Raw genomic sequence first — 21821 nt, forward strand, 5'->3', positions numbered from 1 at the left:
TAACGGTGCCTATTCCATCTAAAAACAGCAACATGGTTTCCATATGACACAGAGTGATGACTTTGATTGAACCTGGTTGATTGAATCTTGATTAAATTTGTATTGTTGCTCTGACCCCTTTGCAAAGACAAATTAAAAACTCACAAAGACAACCAGCTTGTGTGTAATTCTATTTATTTCAGAATGTTCATAACAGTGGCCAATTATGTTTATAGGCCGTTTTCACCAGTATGTTTTAAATACATTTAGATAAACTTTTAAAGTATGTAATATCATATTGGTACATTTCCCTGCAGTTTTATTGTCCACTATTGTGTAAAAACATTTCCATAGAAATAATATATTTTATAATTTCACTGTTAACCCCCCCTCACCACCACCATCATAGTTACACTGAATTAAACAAAAATTATACACCGTTTGCAAGATAACGAATGGGATGCTGCTGACAGAGAACTACATGCAGGTTTTTTTTTCCTGTAGCTTCTGTGATTCATCTCAAGCAGTTTCTTTATTTCCAGAGCTCCTTTCACAGTCAGGCTCTGCAGAATCACTCCAGCTGTCACCTTGTGCTCCAACCAACAAAAAAGAAAATCAAGTTGCTAAATCTTAATATGACACATGTGTAGTTTGTCTCTTGAACACTGGAGGGCACTCAGGTACTTTGTGGATGATTTAGAAGCCTTTCAGAGTGATTAGTAATGTACTACAAGAAATACTTTGTTGCATCATTTTAGTAAGCTCTTTGTGCGCAACAAAAAACAAAATAAAAAACAAAACAAAACACAAAACCTGTCCTAAGTTTGCAATCTACATTAAGCTATAATGGCTCAACAAGCAGTTAGGACTTTCTTTTTTTTTCTGTGATAAGTACAAAAATTAAGTTAAAATTAAACCAAAGGCACAGAGATATCTGATAATGATGATTAGACAGGTGGAAGATCTCCAGGTTTTCACTGTACTTCATTTGCTTGTAAGAGTCACATTCTCTTCTCTTGCAAACTGAAAAGAAAACAGAAATCCCCTCTGGTCAGATGTTTACCACAATGCATGCAGGTACCTCCCATCCCTTTCATTATGAATCACATATAATATGATGTAAAATTTGACGTTACCTTTTCATCAGAGGAGGTTGGCAACTTCTTTCCTGTGTGGATCATTTTGATCTTTGTAGCCCTGGTTAGCGATCCAATTATTAATAGTAGTTAGATGGTCATCTGTCATAACACCTTTGTTTTTAAGCTGGTCACACCATTTATTTACCATCTTTTCACTGTGGTGTGGAAAACTGTTTTCAAAATCTTTAAGTCTGCTTTTGCTTATATTTGTATTCTGAAAGTTTTTGAAGTTCCTGCTACTATCCAACCAGAATCTTGGCATTGAACCAAGGATCGTCAGCTTGAAAGTACCCACAACATCATCATTACTTATGGTTTTAGTCAAAAGGTCTCTGAAGGCTGGTGATTTTGTACTGGGAAATTCACGATGTACTTCTGCAGGCACATAAACTGTTGGAAGTTCACGGCCATGATATTTGTGCACATCAGAAATGTTCCCAGTAGATGAGTTTGTTGCCAGTTCAAGCATGGCCTTTGCTAATCTGCTATTCTGGTTCTGTTCATGGGCCTTCAATATACTACTGACTGGTGGCTGGTGATCTGCATTGATGAACTTTCCAATTCCTTTATTTTCTTTTGCATATGTTTGCCAATCTTTGTATTTTTTTACTTTTCCAACTTCTTCCTGGCGTAACTTTTTGCTTTCTTTTATGACTTTTCTGGCTCCAGCTCCCTCTAACATGTACCAGTCCCCTCCCCTGATTGTTTCAGTTAATTCTTTCCGCTTGATGAAAGGCTCCCATTGGCCTGGGTGTCTGAGGAGAGTATCGGCCTCCACAGATCGAAGACGATTTGCTTCCAAAGTGATCTCTTCTTTGCTGGCTTGTGGTTTCATTCCACGTGCCAAAGCATAAAACAGACAGCTCTTGCCTTTGTTGTCTATGCTCACTGTCTGGTTATTGATGTGCACATCATAATGGCTATTGGGGTATTGGTCACTCTTTGGTCTGTAGATCAGGGTCACAGTTTGATTGGCATGTCGAGTGTCTGGGCTCAGCTCCTGCATTTTGGTAAGTCTTCCATTGCTGTCCTCTGTTAGGATGACAACTTTAGTGCCAGTGGCTTCTGACAGGACTCTGATATCAAGGATGGTGCCTGCAGTCGTGGAGTTCTTGATGTTTTCAGCATGTGATTGTGAGTGTTGACCTGCCTCTCCTTCAACTTTGTGTTTAGAATTCAGTTTTCTTGGCATGTATGCAATGTATCTGTTGTTCTGTCCAGCTCTGAGCTTTTCCTCTGTTCTGTCACTCTTTAAACCCTTTCTCACATATTTACCAATAACACCATTTGCCTGGCCTTTAACAATAGAAAAAATGTGACTGGAGACCTTTTGGTGGAAAACTTCTACCAAAGCATCAGCCAATAAAGTACTGATGGTGCCGGCTAAATCCTGCTTGAAATCTTTCAACAGTTTAATGTCTTCTGCAGACAGATCACTTATATTCACAGTCTCTGATTTTTGTTGCTTTTCTTTAAATATTTTCAGCTGTTCATGAAAATTTGAAAAGAACTTGTCTGACAGGCTGAGCACTGCAGTGATGGCTTCTCCTGCCAGTGTGACCATGTGGACACCTTGTATAACTGTCAGAATTGCTTTTGCTTTTCCTCCAGTGTGTGATTTAGCTTTTTCAATCACTGTGAAGAGGGATGAATTCAGTTTGTTCTGCCAGCTGAGGTCTGCATAGAATGGCTGTATTGCAGTTTTGCTTAACTCTGTGAAAACGGCCAGCAGCTCTTTCTTTCTTCTCTCGTTGTTTAGGTCATGAAGTTGTTTTTTGTCCTCAAGTTGTGAAAGAATAATGAAGTCTACTAATGAAGATGGAGGCTCTTTTTCTATTTTTAATTTCACTTCGTGATCAGTTGTCTCTTTCACTATGCTTTTGATTCCTTCTAATATTTTTTCAAGTATTTTATCTTCTATCTTTCCCACTCCAAAGGTGATGAGTTCTTCTGCAATTTGTTTAGCTGTGTATTTTACGGCATTCTTCATATTTGCCTTTAAAACAACACTGAGGCCATCTTTAGCTTGTCTAGAGAGAAATTTTGGCATTGACTTAAGCTGTTTGCCAAATTTAAGTAAGGTTTTAAAACATTTGAAGCCCTTTGATATCAGCTTTCCAACTCCGAACCCAATGAGAGAGACACCAATAGAAATGGCTTTGTCTATAGCCCATGACTTCCAGCTGAATTCTCCTGTCCTCATGGCCTCAATGCCAGTGATGCAGTCTGATATTCCCTCAGTAATGAGTCCCATTCCAACTAGAGCAAATGTGCCAAATGTAAATACAGTGAGCAGTGCTCCTCCAACAATCTTTAAAACGCCAAGAAAGAACACCAGAAGACCTTCCCATGAGAAACGAGGCTTTTCTTTCACAGAAAACACATATTTCAGACCTCGTCTGTAGAGATTGTAAACTTCATCTTGGAGATCTTCATCAGTATCTGAAAATAGTGAGAACATGGGAGATTTTTGGGTAATTGGATTCCTGCCTTTCTCTCTTATTTCTTCTAACTTTTGGATGGCCTCAGTAATGTTTTTATCAAAGTAACTATACATTGTAGACCTGGTTGATAACTGTTTTTCCAGGCTGGTTGGGTTGCTGTTGGCTGAGTCTGCAGAGGACATTTTTACAAACTGAAGACAGACTATTAGTTCCTCATTGAGAAACTTCAGAGATTCCTGTGCCTTCATTAGATCATCTATGGCCTTAGTGAGGTAATCTGCTTTCTTTTGTTGTATAGTGCAGTATGCATGATTGTAAAAAGCTACAGCTGCCCAGCTTTTATCTTGTTTCATGGCTTTTTCAAACATTATGGCTGCAGCATCCCACTGTTTTTCATCCAGTGCAATATTTCCAAACTTGATGTAGTGATAAATGCTGGAACATGGTGAAGTCTTACTTTCAGACTGACTTTTTGCCTTTGACAAATCAGCTTTCAGACTCTCTTGCAGTTCATTTCTCTTCAACTGATCAATTTCCTCTGATTTAGTTTGGAGCCAAATCCCCCAAAACTCATTCATCATGTCAACAACAGCTCTTTCCTCGTCTCCATCAGTGGTGTTATAAATATGTTGAAGTGTTTCACAGTATTCTGAAAACAGGTCCTCCCGCAGTTTCATCTCAGCAACATCGTTCATCATGTGACTTATCTTTTCTGCTGCAAGTCGGTCCCTTGTGCTCTTGGCTTCCTCCAGAGAGGACACTGTGTGGAAAGATGGCTGCAGGTGTTCAGTGGAGATGATTATCTGAGCAGATCCAGGTTTACCTTTGCGTGCAGTTCGTCCAAATGCCTGGAGTTCCACCCTCGTATTTTCAGAAAGGAAGGAGAGGATCACAAATAATCCTCCATTATTGTTCACCTCTCTGGACACTTTAATGTCTGTGCCACGGCCGGCAAGGTTTGTGGCAACAATGACATCACCAGGAAGCAGCTCCTTGTCTATTTTACTCAAACTGTCTCTGTCACTGCGGCAGTAGAGAATCACTTTTTTACTTGGGATGCTGCTCTTCAGCTCTTCGCAGATCTCTTTGGCTGTATTGATAGTTTCACAGATCACCAACGCTGCTCTTCCTTCTCTGTATGAATTTGGGGAAATCTGAGCCGTGACCACATGTTTTATTTCAGATTTCCATTCTTCAGCTGTTTTTTTCAGAGTACCTTTGACCTCAAATAACTTCTTTCTGTTGAATGTTGGTATTTTGCACACAGAGAGATTTGGATATAGATCCTGCAAAAACTGAATGTCTGCTTTGCTCCCCAGTGTTCCTGTTGTTCCGTATATTTTTCCCTGGTATTTCTCAAAAAAGGAGATGTTGGAAATGTAGTTTGTCACTGTTGAAATTGTGCTCAGTTTGACTTGGTGTTTAATCTCCACAAACTGCTGCAGACCATCACCCCATTTCTTATTCAGTTCAACAATACCAGTGGATCTGAAGTCCACTGGACAGACGTTGTCATTTTCTACAACATATTCTCGTCCTTGTTTCAGTAACATTGCCAGAAAGGCATTCTGAACCCACACTGAGACTTTCTTCTCCACCAGATTCTTCAAGAATCCAGGAATGCTGATTTTATCTTTATTGTTTTCACATGGGGTGTACTGAATCCTCTCAGAGATCAATTCTGCAATGGGCTTGATGAGAACTTCTTCTGACTCATAGAGAGGACAACACAATCCTTCCTCCAAGACAAGAAATGAAAGCTCTGGGATGTCCCGGTCATTGTATGGACTGCACTTTTGAAGACAGAGCAGTCCTTTGTCATCTAGTGTGTAAACAGTAAAGCCGTAAGGAACATAGTCCTCAATTTCTTTGAAAAAGTCAACCATAGCATCCTGACTCACTGTTTTCAGTTTACTGAGAAGTTCATCCTTTTCACTCTTGTAGATATCTTCTGTAAATCCTTTTGACACAATGTTGGATTCTTCAGCAATACTTAAAATGTCCATTGGATCATTAATTTCAGTGTCTTCTGTGTTCATTGAGTCATAGATAGCCTTGAAGAATGAAGCAGGAGGACCTCGTACAAATGTCTGGTGTCCTGTAGATAGGAAGCCATACTGACTGACGTGGCTCCAGATCATGGTGAGAATAATGTTCAGGTGCTGCATGGACACCATGGGGCTGGACAGGTATGTCAGCTGCACTCCTTGATCTAGCAGCAGTGAGTCCACTTCATCCATAATGATGCACTGAAAGTTACGATCAGGCCTCACATCCTTCATCTCAAATATTTGGCGAAGGTGATCAGCAGCAAAGGCTTCAATGGTTCCATAGACCACGTCCTTCTGATAGCATTCTTTCCGATCTTTATCCTCATTTTTATTTGTGTTTGTGTCGACTGTAATGCCAAAGTATTTGTAAAATTTGGCCCATTCTTCAGCATCTCTTTGACATAACACAGAGGAGCTGGACACTACATCCACCTTTTCACCTCTAAGCACACGCAGCACTGCAAACATCGCTATGACACAAGACTTCCCTTCTCCAGTTCCCATCTCCAGGAGCTTCCCAGTGTCAGACAGGGCCAACAGGCACCAGCTTATCATCTGAGTTGTCCTGGGAAACCACTTCCTTTCTGCTTTGTGGAGGTGTACAGCATTGCATAAGACTGCAAGGATCTCCTGTAAATCCCCAACCTCCATGCTGTGACTCAGAGTCCTAGCTCGCTCTATGTCTGTGTGTTTTTTAATTTCACCAGTTTTGATTAGGTTTGTTACATGAGTTACTATGTTGTATGATTTACTCAGTGTTTGCTCAACAATTTCTTTCATCTGCCGTATTTCATAAAAAAGGTTGTCAATCCTTTTAGTTTTCTCACCTCTGAGGCTCTTTTCTAGATGCTGGATCAGAATCTGAGTTGTGCATGAATGTATGAGCTCAATGAGAGATTTATTGTTTTCATCTGTCCAATTGGAGGAAACCTGGTATGTTTCCATCAAATGTAAAATCTTCAAGATGGAAATACAGCCGCTGTCATGGTGGTTGTGAGTTAATGCACCAAGAAGGTTTAAGGCCTCTACTGGTGACCAAAGTGCTTTTTTTCCAAGATTTGAAACCATCTTGAAGACTTCTTTGGTTTCTTTGTCTAAGTCTTGGAATTGTTCCACACAGGCAAATAAGCTCTCTAAACACCATTTGCCCGCAGGATCTGTCATGTTTTTAACAGCTTCTGTTTCTCTAGCAAACACTTGCAAGAGATTTTCAAGAAATGTCAAAATAAAGATCTCATTAGAAAGCAATTCCTTCCCTGTGATTTTCTTTGAGATGGTGATGATTTTTGTGTCAGTAATTGTATCTTCTTTTAGGTTACAATGGAGGACCTGAAAAAGGGCCTTAATAAACATATGTCTCAGTTCCACATCTTCACTGTGAAATTTACTCATGAGGTTCTGCAGGACCTCTGCAGCAAACACCAGGGAGTCATCGTCTTTGAGTCTTGAAAGCTCCAGAGCATGCAAAGCACTGAGACTTTGTTTTTCAATGATGAATCCACGATTTAACTGTGGGTTCCCTGTTTCCATCGTCTCTATGCCTTGTCTAAAGTAATCAGACACAAAATCATCCATTGTACCATAAACAATGTCAGCTTCATAGACATCCTGGAATGATGGATCAGTCTTCTTCATGTTTGTGTTGAGTGAAATGTCAAGGTGCTTGTAGAAGTCAGACCACTCCTTTGTTTGCTCCTCTGAGTGAACATCAGAGCTCAGCACAATGTCCAGTTTGTTTCCCATGCAGACTTGCATGGCTGCAAACATGGCTGTAACACATGGGTCTTCTTCCACACCAACCAGTTGTACCACTCCACTTTTCTGAGTCAGCACCAGTCCACACCACCGCACCACCTGCCTCACTGTGGGCCACCAGCCTTTTATGTTGAACACTGCTTTGCAGAGCTGACACAGACACTTCTGTTTGTTGTCTGAATTCAAAGATTCACATTTAAATGAATCTTTCATAAAAAGTTCCTCTTTTGGTACATTTTCTGTATATTTCAGGACACCAGTGTTAATGTTTTTTATCATATCAATGGCAGAGTCATTCAAATTCCACAACATCTTTACTTCTGCTAAAACTGCAGTTACACTGCTCTCATCGTTTCCTCTTAGAGTCTTTTGGAAATCCTGACAAAATCTCTCAGGAGCAGCAGATTCAAGGAGCTGGATTAGAGAGCGCCCACAGTCATCTATCCAGTCTGGTGGTATGTCATACACTTGTACCAAGGTAAGGATTTCAGTTATGGAATCATCATCTGCATATTTCTGTGACAGTGCTTTAAGCAGTGTGACTGCTTCCATTGGAGTCCATTGGTTTCTTTGTACAAGTTTGAGGAGCATTTCAGTGGATTCTGAGTGGGCTTCTTTTCCATTTAGATCTGTGAGTGTGGATAAGAGAAGCTTTAAACATTGGATTTCCATCTTTAAAGTGAACACAGAGGCTCTTCCAACTGCACTTTGCAGTGATGATGTGAGGGTGCTCAGGAATTCAATTATAAAGAGGTTCTCAGTGGAAATCTCATATTCTGCCCATTGTTTGGCTATGAGGACAGCATCATTATTAAATCTGCTATCGTCACGGAAAAAGTGCATCAGGTTCAGATACAGGGCTTGAGTCAAGAGGAAACTCTCAAAAACACCACATGCTGATTGGCTGATGGATCCCAAATAGGACTGCATATGATTGCAGATGGTTTGTAGGGAAACTCCTTCAGATATTTCCAGACACAGAGCACAGAGCTCTGTGATGAACACCTGAGTGTGCTGCAGAGTGCTGATGGATGGAGCAGCACGAATCCACTCATCAAACAGAAGTTTGTCCAGGACTGAAAGGATCTCACTGAGCTGATCAGCTGTGAGCTGACTCAGACTGATATTTGAATGTGGAAGACTGCATTTCACTGAGAGGATTTCAAGAAGCTCATCGCTGTCACTACCTGATTCATAGATAGCTTCAAACTCATCCAGATGCTCTATTAGAACATCTCGCTTAGACTCACATTCATCTGAGATGTGGCCACTCTGTTGTTTCTCAAGCTGCTCTTTAGCTTGTTGGTGAGATTCTTTTAGTCTTTGATTCAGTTTTTCTTTCTGTTGCTCCTCTTCTCTTCTCTTCTCCTCCTCTATTCTCTTCCTTTCCTCTTCTCTTCTCTTCTCCTCCTCTCTTCTTCTCTCCTCTTCTCTTCTCCTCTCCTCCTCCCTTCTCTTCCTTTCCTCTTCTCTTCTCCTCTGCTCCTCTCTTCTCTTCCTCTCCTCTTCTCTTGTCATTTCCTCTTGATCTCTGATTGGCTTGTTAAAGCAATATTCACATTCATACAATTCATTGTCACCAACTGGTCTGTAGTATTCACCTCCATTGAACACATGCATGTGTCGCCCATAAATAGTACTTTGGTATAAGTCTTCAAATGATTTGCATGGAGGCAAGACTTTAAAACATTTGCAGCATCTCAGGCGGCTTCCCATGTTACTCTCCTTTGGTAATTGATTACCCATTTGTGATGGTTTGGTGTTTGTTTACTAGAAGAAAAAAAGAAAAGAAAGAACAACTTAATGATCACAGACTACCCCAAGTCAGTGCCAGAGCATTTAGGCAAAAAGTCACTCAAGTGCTGCTTTAGGTCATCTCCCAAGTCAGGATCCTGGGATCATTTGGGATAGAAGGCAGAGGCAGTGATACAGGAAACAGAAACGAGCCTGCCAAGGTGGTGAGGGTAAAGAAAACACTCCACAAACCTATGCTGCCTAGCCTTTTCCTCACAAACGCCAGACTATTATGAACAAAATGGATGAGCTGAGGGTACAGCTGGAAGATAATAGACTCACTGGGGACTGCTGCAGAGTTTTGGATTTACCCAGCAAAACCCAATGCAGTTGTCAAGACAGAAACCAGAACTCATAGAAACAACAACAAGGTGGGGGTCTTTGCCTTTATATTAATGAAAAATGGGCAAATAATACTACGACTGTGGACAATCACTGCTCTCCAGACTTAGAGTTTGTGAGATTTTTCTTCCCCATGAGATTCAAGCTATTCTGACCACGGCACTAGATATAGCTTCCAATGCCAAATGTAACTCAGCCCATAGCCTTCTACATAATGCCATTCGCACCCACCTGAATAAGAAAGCTTAATAAGAAGCAGCACACATTAAAGCTGACGTCTTTAATCTTTGAACTTAAAAGTAGCGTTCCCCAAATTCCACCTGCATGTAAACTGTGCTACATCTGGGAAAAGGATAAAGTCTGCTCCAACATTAAACAGAGCTACTACAGAGCCTTTCCCATCACCCGCCTGGGTCAGTTGGACCACATATCCCTGTTTATGTTACCACCTTACATGTCCCTCAGGAAATGACCCCCCACCCCCTTAATTTGTAAACGTTTCAGTTTCAATGGTATTGAACAGCAGAAATTAGGCTTTCTTGTCAGAGGTCATTTTTGAAAAAATTAAATAAAAAAATAATAGCGGGCGACAGTTGCAGCCAGTGACTCATGCTGGGTCCCAGCTTTTGAATTACCTCTCTGCTCTCCTTGTAATATATGTATTCAAATAAAATAATTTGAATGCAGCTAAACAGAAACAACATACAAAAAATTAAATTTTCATCTTCATTTAACTCGATTTAAGCCCAGAAGTCTTTTACCACATGTTGTGGGCATCTGTTGAATTAGCAGGAGCGTTTTTTCTTCTTTTAAAGAAAGAAATAAACTCATCATTTCAAATCCTTTTTGTAAATTGCTTTCATTTTACATTTAAAGCACCCCCAAAACAAAAGCTTCCCTGTCAACTTGTGGCATTCAATTCATTTCAATTCAATTTTATTTATATAACGCCAAATCACAACAAAAGTCACCTCAAGGTGCTTTATATTGTACAGTATATCCTGTAATAATAGATACAGAGAAAACCCCAACAATCATATGACCCCCTATGAGCAAGCACTTTGGTGACAGTGGGAAGGAAAAACTCCCTTTTAACAGGAAGAAACCTCCGGCAGAACCAGGCTCAGGGAGGGGCGGCCATCTGCTGTGACCGATTGGGGTGAGAGAAGGAAAAAAGAATAAAGACATGCTGTGGAAGAGAGACAGAGATTAATAGCAGATATGATTCAATGCAGAGAGGTCTATTAACACATAGTGAGTGAGAAAGGTGACTGGAAAGGAAAAACTCAATGCATCATGGGAGTCCCCCAGCAGCCTATGCCTATTGCAGCATAACTAAGCCCTAAATGCTTTAACAAAAAGGAAAGTTTTAAGTTTAAGCTTAAAAGTAGAGATGGTGTCTGTCTCCTGAATCCAAACTGGAAGCTGGTTCCACAGAAGAGGGGCCTGAAAACTGAAGGCTCTGCCTCCCATTCTACTTTTAAATACTCTAGGAACAACAAGTAAGCCTGCAGAGCGAGAGCGAAGTGCTCTAATAGGGTGATATGGTACTACAAGGTCATTAAGATAAGATGGGGCCTGATTATTTAAGACCTTGTATGTGAGGAGCAGGATTTTGAATTCAATTCCAGATTTAACAGGAAGCCAATGAAGGGAAGCCAAAACAAGAGAAATATACACTCTCTTTCTAGTCCCTGTCAGGACTCTTGCTGCAGTATTTTGGATTAACTGAAGGCTTTTCAGAGAGTTTTTAGTACATCCTGATAATAATGAATTACAGTAGTCCAGCCTGGAAGTAATAAATGCATGAACTAGTTTTTCAGCATCACTAAGAGACAGGATATTTCTAACTTTAGAGATGTTGCGCAAATGGAAGAAAGCAGTCTTACATATTTGTTTAATATGTGCGTTGAAGGACATGTCCTGGTCAAAAATGACTCCAAGGTTCCTCACAGTGTTACTGGAGGCCAAGGTAATGCCATCCAGAGTAAGAATCTGGTTAGATACCATATTTCTAAGATTTTCAGGGCCGAGTACAATAACCTCAGTTTTATCTGAATTAAGAAGCAGAAAGTTTAACTAGATGGTGTGTGTTATCTGGCTTCATGGATAGATAGAGCTGCGTGTCATCTGCATAGCAGTGAAAATGTATACTATGTCTTCTAATGATGCTGCCTAAGGGAAGCATGTATAATGTAAACAGAATTGGTCCTAGCACTGAACCCTGTGGAACACCATAACTGACCTTAGTGTGTGAAGAGGACTCTCCATTTACATGTACAAATTGAAGTCTATTAGATAGACATGATACAAACCACTGCAGCGCAGTACCTGTAATACCTACAGCATGTTCTAATCGCTCTAATAGGATATTATGGTCAACAGTATTGAACGCTGCACTGAGGTCTAGCAGGATAAGCACAGAGATGAGTCCACTGTCAGAGGCCATAAGAAGATCATTTGTAACCTTCGCTAAAGCTGTTTCTGTGCTGTGATGAGCTCTGAAACCTGACTGAAACTCTTCAAATAAGCCATTCCTCTGCAGATGATCTGTTAGCTGTTTGACAACTACTCTTTCAAGGATTTTTGATATGACAGGAAGGTTGGAGATTGGCCTATAATTAGCTAAGACTGCTGGGTCTAGAGATGGCTTTTTAAGTAAAGGTTTAACTACTGCCAGCTCGTAGGCCTGTGGTACATAGCCGATTATTAGAGATAGGTTGATCATATTTAAGATTGAGGCATTAATTAGTGGCAGGACTTCTTTGAGCAGTTTTGTAGGAATGGGGTCTAAAAGACACACTGATGGTTTGGAGGAATTAATTATTGAAGTTAACTCAGAAAGATCAATTGGAGAAAAAGAGTCTAAATGAATATCAGTGGTACTAAAAGTAGCTATAGATTAGGGCTGCACGATATTAGGAAAACCTGCGATGTGCGATAACTGTGATCAATATTGCGATAACGATATGACTTGCGATAAAATAAATAGCAAAAAACAAAACAAAAAAAGAATACATAATTTCCATTTTACTGCAACAGTTTTATTTAAAGAAAGCTGCTCTATTAGCAGTGTAACAGCAAAGTGCACTTTAACATTGAAACATTGACCCCATAAAAAAAATTTCTGAGGCTTGAATTCTGAAAGACATCCTTCCGGGTCTCTATAATTAGTTTTAAATAAACATAACTTAAATTATACTGCAAATTATCTCAATGCAGTTTGTCAATGGAAAATTGTACTTAGTAGTCAGTATAAGCTTTTAATGATATAAGTTTGCATATGATAGAATACTGTATGTTGACATTTTGATGACTTAGACTGTTGTCCACTACAAGACTGTTTTATAAATTCTTTCTCACAGCGATAATAGCTGAACAAGCAGGAAGAGGAGAGCTGGACACTTTTATCTGCGCTCTCTAACAAGAAGAAGGGTTGCGTCCTTCTGAATCTCACAACACACACACATACACCTGAACCACTCTTATCTTCACTCCCTACGCACTAACATTCCGGAACGGAATGTTCCAGTAAGATAGCCACATACTGTTGTATAGTCATTTTTCTGAGAAGAGCGAAAATACGCCGCCCTGTTGTGTGGGCACCAGTGACTATAAATGCACGAATAAAGAGGTACACTGTGTGACTCTCTGCGGAGACGTTCACCCATGTACATGTGATTAAGTATTTTGTCTCACTGTGTTTCTGTTTGCCTTGGCAGACTTCTGTTTGGGATTTTCCCTTAACACAGTTGTTCATCATTTTACCACTCACCAAGTAGTTATGATGTAAGTCAAAACTGGAGAGGAAACTTTACTGTAGGGCTTGTGTAGTTTTCAACTTGGCTCAGTTCAAACATGACGGTCTTGCGGCATGTTTCGTACATTTGTGGAATGGCGACATGGGAAAAGTAGTTTCGTGAGGGGATGCGGTATCTCCGGTCCACTTTATGTATCAGACTGGTGAAGCCCTCTCTGCTAACTGTATTTATAGGCATCATGTCTTTGTCAAAAAATGTGTAATGGCGTCTGTTATTTCTTTGTAGCGCTTCGACATTTTCTCATGAGTTCCACTTGAAAAACTCAGATACAGAGATGGCTGTTGGACTGCTGTGCTCTTTGTCTTAACATTAGCAACCTTTGTTTGGCTAGCCCTATCTTTCTGGAACTCTTCAAACAGTTCTCTGTGGTTGTATTGAAGATGATGGTGGAGATTAGTCGTGTTTCCTCTGGTGGTTGCCACGAGTGTTCGGCAAGTTTTGCGGAGTACCTGTGTTTGGAGAACGTCCAAAGTACCTCCAAATAAGCAAGTTACTATTTTTTTTTAGGCACGAGTTCATAGTCAGAAGTGTTCTCGTCATGCGTCTCGCTCTCAGCCTTTACAACTCTGACTCGTTGCTGCAGCGTTGTTCGCTCCCCACCTGCGTAGGAGGCGGGCCTCTAATCCATTTGATTGGTTAATGCCGTGAAGGGCTCTATTCAACTGGTCAAATGTGTAAAGGGGTTTCTTTGATTGGTAAATTCGTTAAAGCACGTGTGTAAACATTTTAAGGTACCCAATTATCGCAGTTTACGCCGTCTTTTGCGATGGGCCCATCGCACAGGCTGATATTGCGATGACAATAAATTTTCGATTTATTGTGCAGGCCTACTGTAGATAATATTACATCTGCGGGATGATTATTGGTAATTTTTTCTCTAATGTTAAAAATTTTATTTGTGAAGAAGTTCATGAAGTCATTACTAGTTAACGTTAAAGGGATGGTTGGCTCAACAGAGCTCTGACTTTTTGTCAGCCTGGCTACAGTGCTGAAGAGAAACCTGGGGTTGTTCTTATTTTCTTCAATCAGTGACAAATAGTAAGATGTTCTGGCTTTGCGGAGGGCTTTCTTATAAAGCAACAAACTATTTCTCCAGGCTAAATGATGATCTTCTAAATTTGTGAACGCCATTTCCTCTCCAACTTACGAGTTATCTGCTTTAGGCTACGTGTTTAAGAATTATACCACCGAGTCAGGTACTTCTGATTTGAGGCCTTAGTTTTCACCGGAGCTACAGTATCCAGAGTCGTACATAGTGAGGAGGTAAAATTATTAACAAGATAATCGACCTCTGTTGGAGTAGCATTCAAATAGCTGCTCTGCTCTATGTTGGTACAGGGCATTGAAGATGATAACAGTGGGTGGATTATAGTCTTAAACTTAGTTACAGCGCTTTCAGAAAGACATCTACTGTGATAAAGTCTACTCTCCACTGCTGTGTAATCAATTATTGTAAATGTAAATGTTATCAGAAAATGATCAGACAGCAGAGGGTTTTCAGGAAACACTGTTAAATGTTCAGTTTCTATGCCATATGTTAAAACAAGATCTAGAGTGTGATTAAAGTGGTGGGTGGGTTCTTTTACAGTTTGAGAGAAGCCAATTGAGTCTAATAACAGATTAAATGCCATGTTGAGGCTGTCATTTTTAGCATCTACATGGATGTTAAAATTACCGACAATAATTATTTTATTTGAGCTGAGCACTAAATCAGATGAAACGTCTGAAAAATCAGACAGAAACTCTGTTTAAATGGTAAATGGTAAATGGCCTGTATTTGTATAGCGCTTTACTAGTCCCTAAGGACCCCAAAGCGCTTTACACATCCAGTCATCCACCCATTCACACACTGGTGATGGCAAGCTACATTTAAGGCCCAGGTGGACAATAGATGATAACAAGTAAGACTGGTTTCTGAGTTTTACAGCTGGGTGGACAAGGCTAAGCATCAGGCTTTCAAATGAATTAAAAGTCTGTCTTGGTCTTTCGTTAATTAATAGGCTGGTGTGAAAAATTGCTGCCACACCGCCCCCTCGGCCTGTGCTTTGAGATTTCTGGTAGTTAGAATGACTCGGGGGTGTTGATTCATTTAAACTAACATACTCATCCTGCTGCAACCAGGTTTCTGTAAGGCAGAGTAAATCGATTTGTTGATCAATTATTAAGTCATGTACTAACCAGGGGCGATTCTAGGATCAGAGCTTTGGGGGTGCTGAGCACCCAGAGAGCTGCCCAGCCAGGCAAGATAAACTTTACACGTCACGATGAGACTTCTTCCCTGTCTCTGTCAGTCCCTGCATCCTTAAATGTCTCCAGTTGTCCCGAGTTCTCTCTGACTGTCTCCTTGGTGCATTTAAACCCCTGTTCCTCCCTGTCCTCGTCGTCTGTTGTCTTCGTCTCCGTTATCAGTCATCATAATTTACCATCTCTGTGCAAGTCTGCAAATTTCTTTCTTAAATCATAAGATTCTTAAATTCAACAAGTCTCTCTGTGCCTGGGTCCTCGTCACAAAACATGACATCACTGTTTTGTACATTTTAACAATTTAATCCCACATTTGAGAAAGAAAGGCAAAACACTTTTTTGAAAAGTCTGTAACAAAACCATCAAATCTGATCAAGGTTATTTAAATGCTGCAAAAGAAGAATGGATTGGGATAAAAAAAAAATACATATCCTAACCTTAATTACTGGGGGAGAATAATGAATGATGCTCATAGTGAGTAAGAAGTAAACTGAGCGCATTATTTGGACAGAGATTCACTTTTAATGTGTGTGTATAATATAATACAGATACATAAAAATACTCCCAAAACAGAATAAATTATTACAAATAAAAATCTTTACTGCAGATACTAATTTTACTAATTTAATAATACTAATTTTGTGTTGTAAGATTTATGAGTTTCATGCTTTCATAGTGGTGCTTGGGAGAGCTTGACATTTTTCTCAGGTGGTACACACTGTAAAAAGTTTGAGAAACACTGATAAGTGTATGTGTGCTTTTGGAAAACATTTAAAGCTGCTGTACAGAATCTTTGAAACAAGCTTAAAACACTTTTAGAATATAAACAGAGCACTCTGCTTCTCTTTACAGCTCCTCACTCCACCAGGGCTGTTTGGCACTTTCTGATACTGTACTGCGACAGTCATACAGACAACTGGACAGTCCAAAAGTTGGCCCACCTATTACTGGCTGAGGTTTTAGTAGAGTTGTGGCTGAACCATAAAAATATATCATTAATTTTAATCTCCCAATCAATGATAATGTTGGAATGTTGTTAAAGAGGGTCAAAATGTTTCAACCCAGTTTGTTTTGCAGCTTCTGTATAGCAGCTTTAATATAGGGAGGACACAACTTCCTGATTGTATGAGTAAAATCAGGTTTTTTCTCTTTGTCAGTTTAATAGTTTCTGTTTTGCCTGTCACTGTTCCCTGTCTGTTTTCTTACCTGCTTCTTCCTGACCATGTACTTTCTCCTGACGTTCCCTCTTTCCTCTCTCCCTCTTTGGACTGACAATCATACACAAATAGATTGGATTCAATTAGATGAAAAATTACATTAATATGAAAAATACTATTAAGATCACTAACAAAAGTCCTCTCTCAGTGTACTTTCAACCAAAAGGCAAATAACCAAACCACATGAACATCTAATAAAAGATATAAATATTGAAACACTGATCCAACATTATCCTTTATTGATGGATCATTTGTTTTTACACTTTTACCTGAATGTTGCTCCTTTTTTTGAAAAAACTTCCTTATATCCCTTATGAACCTGGCTGTCTCTCTGTACACAAACACACACACACACACACACACACACACAACCGTAGTTTTAAGGTTAATGGGCATCCAGTCAGTTAGCTAGTTAGTATCCATTTCAAACAGGACAGTGGTAACAACAGTAGGCTACGGACAATTTTTAGTTTTAGATTTTAAATATGCTATATAAATTTCAATGGGAGCAACAGGACGGTCAAATGTCGCTGATTTTACTACAGAGTAGGACGGATTGTAGGGCAGCAAACATTGTCGGAAAACATGTTTTCAACACTGCAGGTTACCTGGTGTAATGTTTTTCAGCTAAAAAGAAACATGGCCTGACTGCTACCTAACTATATAAAGAGTAACTGAAGGTTAAATGCAGCTAATATGTCCTGTTTTAAGCCAGGCACTTACACCTCCGCTCCGCTGCGTCTGCTGCCGCTCTGGCAGCAACAGAGCTAGAGCCAGAGTAAGGGAGAGCCGAGCTGGAACAAACCATTTTGGGAGGGGGGGTGTTATCTATACTTTTGTTGTTAAAATGTTATGTTTCAACCAAGTACTGTATGGTTTTTATATTTTTAGCAGTGTGTCACACAGACAGCAAATATTGTCCAAAAAAAGTAAGAAATCTTTGGGGGTGCTTTGATTCATTTTGGGGGTGCTGAAGCACCCCCAAAAATGGGCTAAAATCGCCCCTGGTACTAACAAAGACTTGGAGGAGAGAGACCTAATATTTAATAGTCCACATTTCACCGTTTTACTCTTTGGTTCAGATGTGGATACTGTATTGTTCTTTCTTTGTGATTTTTTTATGTTTAAGTTGCTTATTGCTGGTTTATAGTTTGTTTTTTGTCTGTTTGGGAGCTGACACAGTCTCAATGGAGGTGGGTTTTTGGGGGGGTAGCAGGAGGAGAGAAGCTGCAGAGAGGCGTGTAAGACTGCAACTCTGCTTCCTGGTCCCAACTCTGGATAGTCATATTTTTTTTGGGGGGGGGGGGGGGGTTTAATAAATTTGTCCATATTTCTAGAAATGAGAGCTGCTCCATCCAAAGTGGGATGGATGCCGTCTCTCCTAACAAGACCAGGTTTTCTCCAGAAGGTTTGCCAGTTATCTCTGAAGCCCACATCGTTTCTTGGACACCACTCAGACAGCCAGTGTAACGATGTCAAAGAATTAACATGGTTTTGTTATGTTTAAATTCCTGTTAAACTTGGGATCGCAACCATGGATTTATTTTGAATGATTTGGTTCTGAAACTTTTATTTTGAAAATCCACAACGGAAGTCTGCTACTGGTAAACTGGTTTTCCCAAAGCTTATCCGTTTAGTAGCAACGAAAGTAACTGAGTAGATTTCGGTTTTATGATCTTGTTTTGAAATTAATGGGTTAGACGGTAGAACAAAAATGGACACGCTGAGCTAGCGGCTAACAGCTAGAGGAGACTGTTGTGTCTAATAATTTGAAACTTCCTTTGATAGTTTGGGCGGAATCCTGTTGCTGGAAACCCGTGGTTATTCATGTCCCATGTTATTGCAGGTATGTGTATTTTGAAACATGTATTTGGTTGAGCTGCTGGTTAATTCTGTTTAGGAAATACTGCTTATTAAGTTTTGCCCAGTAGATGGCAGCATTGTTCCATTTACTATTGTACATGAAAGGACATTTTGGCTTTGGTCTGGAAGTTTATTTATTTTCACATGAATATGAATGTGCATTTAAGTGAATTAATTTCTCTCTTTTTTTTACCTAAACCACAATGCAGTAATATTTTATTTTCCGTAATAAGTTTTGTTGCCATTTTATTTTTCAATCAATTTTTGGTTTTTATTAATTTTGAGAAAACTAAGAGTTCCACTATACGATCATTTGTTTATCCCGTAGTAGCAACGAAGCTTTTGCTGTGTTTGGGCGGAATCCTGTTGCTGGAAACCCATGGTATTCATGTCCCATGTTATTGCAGAGACCCTCAAAAGGGGGAATAAACCACACCTGAGCTCTACCCATCTCGAGTCCAGAGAGTTTTACTCATACAGCACCAGAAATAGACACTGAGAGGGGTTACACCAGCAATTTAAGAAGAACATGCAGCTAAACATGTCACTCCTTCTCTGATTGGGGAGGGGACCATAGAAAACAACAGGCATCACGGCAGCATCTTAGTACCATCTAAGTATGTTTCTTTAAGTGTGAGGTGAATGGTGATAATGTCATGTTTGGAGTTGGTTCAAGTGTGGACCCAAAAGCAGACAGAGAAGGAGGCAGATTGCAAAGTGAAGCAAAACTCATGAGACAAGAGCTTCCAAAATAAACCAGGAAATAACTAAAGCATGAGAACATCTTACACGGAGATGGTGAATTAACAAAACAGGGAAGGTGGTATAGACTGAAACAGTGACTATAATCAAACTATAACCAAGAACTAAACCTGCAAAACTGTAAATAAGAATAGCCCAAGGATGAAAACACGAAACTAACCATGAATATTTGCAATAGAAAACTCCAAAAACTTAAAGCACAATAACACAGGATGCCCAAAAATAAACATAAAAGCAAATGACATGATTTTAACTAGCTGTCTCTCCAGCAATATTTTATATTGTGAATGTATTGTGGAAGCTGTCCCCAAATCTTAGATGAATTAATAAGATGTCATTAATACAGCAGTAGGCCCAGGCTATAACTAAACAATGGACACACCATACAGTTTATCCTACATACTTTGCTTTGAAATGACGACTGGTTCAGTTTTGTTGAATTCCCATTTCCCGACTCCGCACTCCTTTGCTTGTATTTCTGAAGATGTAGAACTGTGAAGAGAGAATGGGGGGACTGAGAAACAACAAGGGAAAAACAGAAGTGCAAAATGCTAACCAGTGTCTTATTTTAATAATATTTTAGTAATATCTTTGACAGCCCATGCTGCTCATATGCAGAGGAATTTGGCTGAAAGTCTTTTCTCCTCAGCGCATCTCTCCATCAGTATTTTCTAACTGTATCTTTGGGAAATATAAATATGCAAAACAAGTCCATCTGAACAACACTATGCAGGTCTGTGTGTCTTCATAGCTCCAAATCATGTTAACTTAGTGTGTGCAAAGTAACTGGAACAACAGAACATAGCTGTCAAACAAAACCCAGTCAAACAGACTATTTAATAGCCAAATCTAGAAATGAACACACACACAAAATACAGCACTTACTTTCTTTCTATGTCAAAATAAAAGCAATACAAAAACAACGTCTCATCATTGCACTGTTTTATGCTTTATATGTAATAATGGCCATAACTCCTAGCAGCTAATAGCCATACTTTAGGATAACCTCTCGAAGTAAAGCTGAAAGTCTGTGCATAAATCACATATTGACTGAAGAAGTATGCATTTAAATCAGTCATTTAATCAAATCAAATTTGATTATTGGTCACATTTAAGTATAAACAGATATGAAAGAACGTCCTTGGCTCACACTGGATGTGCATGAAGTGTTCTGAAGTCTGCCACATATAAAATAACACATTTATGCTTTTCACCTGTCTCTTGGTGTGATTTCCTGCTGTCTCGACGTAAAGACAAACTTACACGTCTTTGTTTCAGAGGATCTCCAACACCGTCTGGGTTTACAGCTGTGTCATCCAGAAAACCACAGTTTGTGTCCCCATCTGAGCTTTTATTCTGCCCGTGAGTTTCGTTTTGAGTCGCTGTAACGGGACATGTTATGTCCCGTGTGCTTTTTTGTGCTTTTTTTAAACTTAATGTTTTGGGGTTGTTTCACCAGCTATTTATTTCCGCTTTCAGAGTTAGTCATTTGAGCTGTTTGCAAAGGTCGAGGCATGTAAGGGCTTAGAAACGTGACAATGAAAACAAATGTTGACTTTTCAGATTAAAGATATTTTCACTTGGATTATTCCACCAGGCTACTCTCACAGTGGTACATCCCATCTTCCCAATATAGAAAAGTTACGAGTTTTCTGAGAAATTTTGTTGAAATGTCCCTAATTTATGGTTGACCATAAAACGACAATGATGCATTGTCAAGAGATGTATTCTATGACACTTCTTCAGCTGAGAATCAAAGAGGAGAAACACACACACGCTGCAGTTTTTACTTGTAAGAGCAGTCACAGAGAACTCACACGAGAGTGGGGGCCTTGTGAAGTGCGCTCTGCTCCTGCTCTGATCTTTATTTATACAACAGTAGGTGCATTTGTTCATGACATTGGAATGTGGATGTGTATATGTGTGTGTGTGTGCCAGGAGAGGCTTCTCTTCCTGGTACGAAGTGAAACTGCTTGCTCAGTTCTTATCTATCACTAGCAGGAACTGCTCCTTCCCTGCATGATAACGGGTCACAGAAAAAAACAACAGTCTGAGTCATAAAGCGGTCATCATGCAGTATTCTATCTTTCGCAGACTTATATTATTAAAAGATTATACTGACTACTAAGTACAATTTTCTATTGACATGCATATTAAGTAGAAAATCTTGAATGAATAAATGAGTATAAAAGTTTGTTATGTTTTTTTTTTCTCATTAGATTTATTCACTTTTTGCTTTTGGTTTTTTCTTTTGTAGATGGAGTGACTGAGCAGATGGGCTGAGTGGTCCTCTCCATTACAGATGTGATCCAGACCAGTTGGAGACAGAATATCATACAATTTAAAAAAAAGAAAAACAACACCAACAAAACAAACAAAAACAAAATTCTAAACTTTTAATATTGATTTA

General features: G+C 39.6%; 1 protein-coding gene and 1 long non-coding RNA gene across 4 annotated transcripts; one reads left to right on the plus strand and one right to left on the minus strand.

Annotated features, from left to right (window-relative positions):
• Positions 1-157: 157 nt before the first annotated feature.
• On the minus strand, positions 158-20772 carry LOC120434472. 3 transcript variants are annotated; one of them, XM_039602625.1, is made up of 4 exons: positions 20675-20772; positions 19815-19903; positions 1116-9138; positions 158-1002 (listed from the first exon to the last, which is right to left on the minus strand). In XM_039602625.1, exon 3 carries the CDS (start codon positions 9112-9114, stop codon positions 1123-1125), a length of 7992 nt encoding a protein of 2663 aa, XP_039458559.1. In that variant the 5' UTR covers positions 9115-9138; positions 19815-19903; positions 20675-20772; the 3' UTR covers positions 158-1002; positions 1116-1122. The 3 variants fall into 3 exon arrangements, with proteins under 3 accessions (XP_039458559.1, XP_039458558.1, XP_039458557.1); XM_039602624.1 differs by having other exon boundaries at positions 20626-20739; XM_039602623.1 differs by having other exon boundaries at positions 19815-20681.
• On the plus strand, positions 18176-21753 carry LOC120434475. The gene is made up of 3 exons (XR_005609111.1): positions 18176-18632; positions 20690-20773; positions 21669-21753. It is a non-coding gene; the product is annotated as an uncharacterized LOC120434475 (long non-coding RNA).
• Positions 21754-21821: the final 68 nt, after the last annotated feature.

Source organism: Oreochromis aureus, linkage group 18 (assembly GCF_013358895.1).
Source record: "Oreochromis aureus strain Israel breed Guangdong linkage group 18, ZZ_aureus, whole genome shotgun sequence".
Taxonomy (NCBI): Eukaryota; Metazoa; Chordata; class Actinopteri; order Cichliformes; family Cichlidae; genus Oreochromis; species Oreochromis aureus.